The sequence below is a fragment of the Triticum dicoccoides genome, chromosome 6B (assembly GCF_002162155.2).
Source record: "Triticum dicoccoides isolate Atlit2015 ecotype Zavitan chromosome 6B, WEW_v2.0, whole genome shotgun sequence".
In the NCBI taxonomy this organism is placed as follows: domain Eukaryota; kingdom Viridiplantae; phylum Streptophyta; class Magnoliopsida; order Poales; family Poaceae; genus Triticum; species Triticum dicoccoides.
Window position 1 is genome coordinate 69,170,263 of NC_041391.1, and position 3,727 is coordinate 69,173,989.

General features: G+C 47.6%; 1 protein-coding gene across 1 annotated transcript; it reads right to left on the reverse strand.

The window, feature by feature from the left end:
- Positions 1-958: 958 nt before the first annotated feature.
- LOC119325407 lies at positions 959-1,485 on the reverse strand. The gene has a single exon (XM_037599163.1). The coding sequence runs from the start codon at positions 1,405-1,407 to the stop codon at positions 1,144-1,146; it is 264 nt and encodes an 87-aa protein (XP_037455060.1). The 5' UTR covers positions 1,408-1,485; the 3' UTR covers positions 959-1,143.
- Positions 1,486-3,727: the final 2,242 nt, after the last annotated feature.

The following is a 3,727-nucleotide window of genomic DNA, read 5'->3' on the forward strand; positions in this document are numbered from 1 at the left end:
ATGTCAGCTGAAAAGGAAATAATTCCTTGCTGCTGACGGCATATGACACGTCTTGATCTTATTATATGAGATATATTTACCAGTCTATCGAAGGCGGTCATGCGTGACGATGGGTTGGAGACAGAAAGCGTGCGAGATTACTCTTTTAGGAACCAGTATGTTTAACTTGGAAGCATATCATATTCATGCTTGCATACCCGGCGATGTGGATGCACTAGAACCGTCGTATTCTCGTGACCTTGAGCTGTCGAATTCATCGACCTGTGATTCTAGCAATATCTGTTTAGCTTTTCTTTTTGTGTGGGGAGCAATATCCGATTAGTTGATATGCCAAATTACGATACGGCAGGTCTGATTAGCAATCTCAACCCTTGATGTGGATATTACAAGTAAACATACTTCATGCCTTGCTATTGATATAGGCAACCATACTTTTTAGCTGATGTGCTAATTTCTGACAAGGACACGAGAGCGCATCATCGTCTTCGTTTAAGTTCCTGTCGTCTACTGTAGCTACTAATATTCATGTCCTTGTCATCATTATGAAATATCACTTCTCTTGCGGGGAATGATCAAATATCACTCAATGCATGCCAACCGAGAGCATGACAAGTTGTTAGAAAGGTAGACTTTTTCTTTTGTGGGAGACAAAAAATGTAGGTTTTAATAATAATAATAATAATAATAATTGAAACAAGAGACCGAGAAGGCATGGTATCAGCCCCTTATGCAGTAGTGGTCTAACAGAGAATCAACTTGATCTCCTTTAGTGGCTGAAGTCAGCTCAATGCACCCGGCCGGGCAGTTTATGGGACCTTGTTTGAACTGAAATGCTTAGCCCAAAGGAACGAGGAACCAAACAGCCACATGCATGTCTGTACTGATAGCCAAACATCTCATAGGTCATAGCGCAGACAAGTAAAAACGGAGGTCAACCCAATTAATGCAGGATCATTCATGACTGAATTCCTGTCAACTTGTTTTGACCAATTAACAAAAGAACTTGCTTTACACACTCCTCCAAGAGAAGCTAATCGATCAAAGGAACAAAGTTACACACACGCACGCACGCACGCTACTAGCTACGTAGAAGAAAGCTGCGGCTTACAATTTCGTGGCATGGCAAGTACTACAGTAATATAATCAAGAGGAAGTCGCCGCCGATGCTTTGGGTTTGGGGTGCACCTTCTTCTTCATGAGGCCAAAGAATCCTCCCCTGCTGCTCGCACCACCACCACCAGCAGCCTTCTTCTCTCCAGTGGCACCGGCGTCCTCCTTGTCCTTGCTGCTCTTCGCGCCGTGGAGCGCCGCGGCGGCTTCCGCTTGGTCCATGCGCCTCAGCTTCTCCTTGTAGGCGTTCTTGAGCACGTAGGCCTCCACGAAGTCCCCTCCCATCATGGACGCCATATCAGTTTCTCTAACAAATTCTTCTTGCGCTGCTGCTGCTGCTTGCTGCTTCCAAATTGCTTTGGGACTTGTGCGGGAGGGTTGAGTTGAGGCGCGTGCCCGGCCGTTTATATAGGCCCGCCCTGGTGGATGGACGGACGCGCGGCGGGAAGATGAGACTTGGCATGCAAAGCTGAGGCGCGGAAAAGTTAAAGCGGAAGAAGGATCGAGGCAACTTGGGGCGCACGGGAAAAGTCATGTCACGCGTGACGTACAAGACCAAGCGAGCAGGCACCGTAGGATTTTGTCGCCGCGAGGAAACGCGCCGGAAGAAGCGGAGTGGGAGAGTGGTGCGTGTTTGTCCTCCTCTTATTGACCGTCCATCTCATGAGTCGTGTGGTCAGCCTTGCCGCGCGACGCAAGGCACGACCACTGTCTCCACTTCCTTCCTGCGACGTGTAGTTTAAGGTGAGCTGAGTGCGGCGGTCTGGCGAAGAAAGTCGCGCACAGGTTAGCCAAGGGCGTGCTTGGTAGCCCGCATACACTAATCTGTCCTGTGCGGCAACAATTTAGTCCGTTTGATTGTCTGCATTCATTGTTCAGCCTGCATAATACTAACTTTGTAGCATCTCTAGGACTGTCTCGCTGCAAACGCTCGAATGGGTGGTTCGAGGGATGCAGCCGAGCGTAAGTGGGTTGGTCCGATGATGCAGCCTCGTTTTGTCTCATAAGGGCATCTACAACGCCGGAAGCTTAGGGAGGTGACAGGATCAATTTCCTACTAATTTTCCCTTAGCTTGGCAGTTAGGCCCAGAAATCCCGGCGTCGGACGCTACATCGGCGCAAAGGCAGGCATCAGACGCTAGTCCTTTTCTCTCCCGTAAGAGGCGCATGCGCTGTTTAATTACCGCTCAATTAGCGCCGGCTGTTAGCGCCTTGCGTTGAGAGGTAAGTCGCTTAGGTGTTTTTAATTAAATAACATTTAATTTTTGATCTATAAGCGCCTAGTTAGGTGCCCTAAGTGGGTATAGGTGAAGTTGCACATGGTATGGTATGTTCGTTTAACTCCTAATCTTGTTCACTTATTAGTCCCAATCTGCACAGTGGTGCTTCGATTTGAGGTAAAGTCTACACGAAAAAGAAGCACTTTGATGTTGTGATTCCATTCACGTGATTGGTTCGTAGTTTCATCCATTATAGATGTTCAATTTCATCTTCATGTTTAAAGCTATTTTGGACGACTTTTGTCAAATTCGTCCCAAACAGTCGACCGTCTGAAATTTACTTTGACCAATAGCTTCATCTCGCGATTTCACACGACTTTCATATTGCATGTTTTCTGTTTCGATGATCTTAGACGAGTAGACGTGATATGTTTTAATGACACTCCTTAAATTCTTTCATCCCTTCCATTCCTCCTGTCCGCCTCTTCTCCTGCGTCCTACTACACTACCGCCATCGCTAGTGTTGTTCCTCTCGATCTCCTCTCTTGCATCTTGCTGGACCGTCACCACTATCGGCGTGGTTCCACTCGGCCTCCTTGCCCGCATCTTGCTGCACCATCACCACCGCCTTCATAGTTCCTCTCGGCCTCCTCGCCTGCATCGTACTACACTTACGCCATTGTCAGCATTGTTCCTCTCGGCCTCCTCGCCCGCACTGTACTACACTAACGCCATCGCCGACGTTGTTCCTCTCGACCTCCTTGTGACGTCCTACTACACTAGTGTCGTCCCCGACGTTGTTCCTTTCGGCCTCCTCTCCCTCGTCCTACTACATTGATGCTGCCATGTCATTCGCACTGCATTTTCTCTCCTCTATTATGCATCTACCTTAGTGCCCTTCTACTCATCCCTTTGCGCGATCTTTCTCTGTGGCAACGACTCAAGCAACTTGTTCACCGCGCTATCGTCCACCTCAGTCATCATGGCACTGTCACTAGTGCAGAACCGGGCTATAGCACCGGTTCATAAGGGCTTTTAGTGCCGGTTCTGTAACCGGTACTAAAGGATGGGGACTAAAGGTCCCCCCCCCTTTAGTACCGGTTCGGCACGAACCGCCACTAAAGTGCCACCACATGGCACGAGCCAGGGCCGGGTGCGGGGAGACCTTTAGTACCGGTTGGTAACACCAACCGGTACTAAATGTTTGAGGGGTTTTGGTTTTATTTATTTTTTTCCTTTATTTTTGTGTTTTTAGTTTAATTTAGAGATTGTTTTTACATTATAATGAGTTGTTAAATTATTAGGTGAAAGTACTGCAGATTAGTTTCAACTGGATGCATGCATGGATCCTAGCTAAGTGATCAAAGTATATATGCCATATCCATATTACTTGATCA

What these genes read in the sequence shown, in the direction of transcription:
- LOC119325407 (XM_037599163.1), bottom strand. Translation starts at nt 1,407, where the DNA reads ATGGCGTCCATGATGGGAGGGGACTTCGTGGAGGCCTACGTGCTCAAG.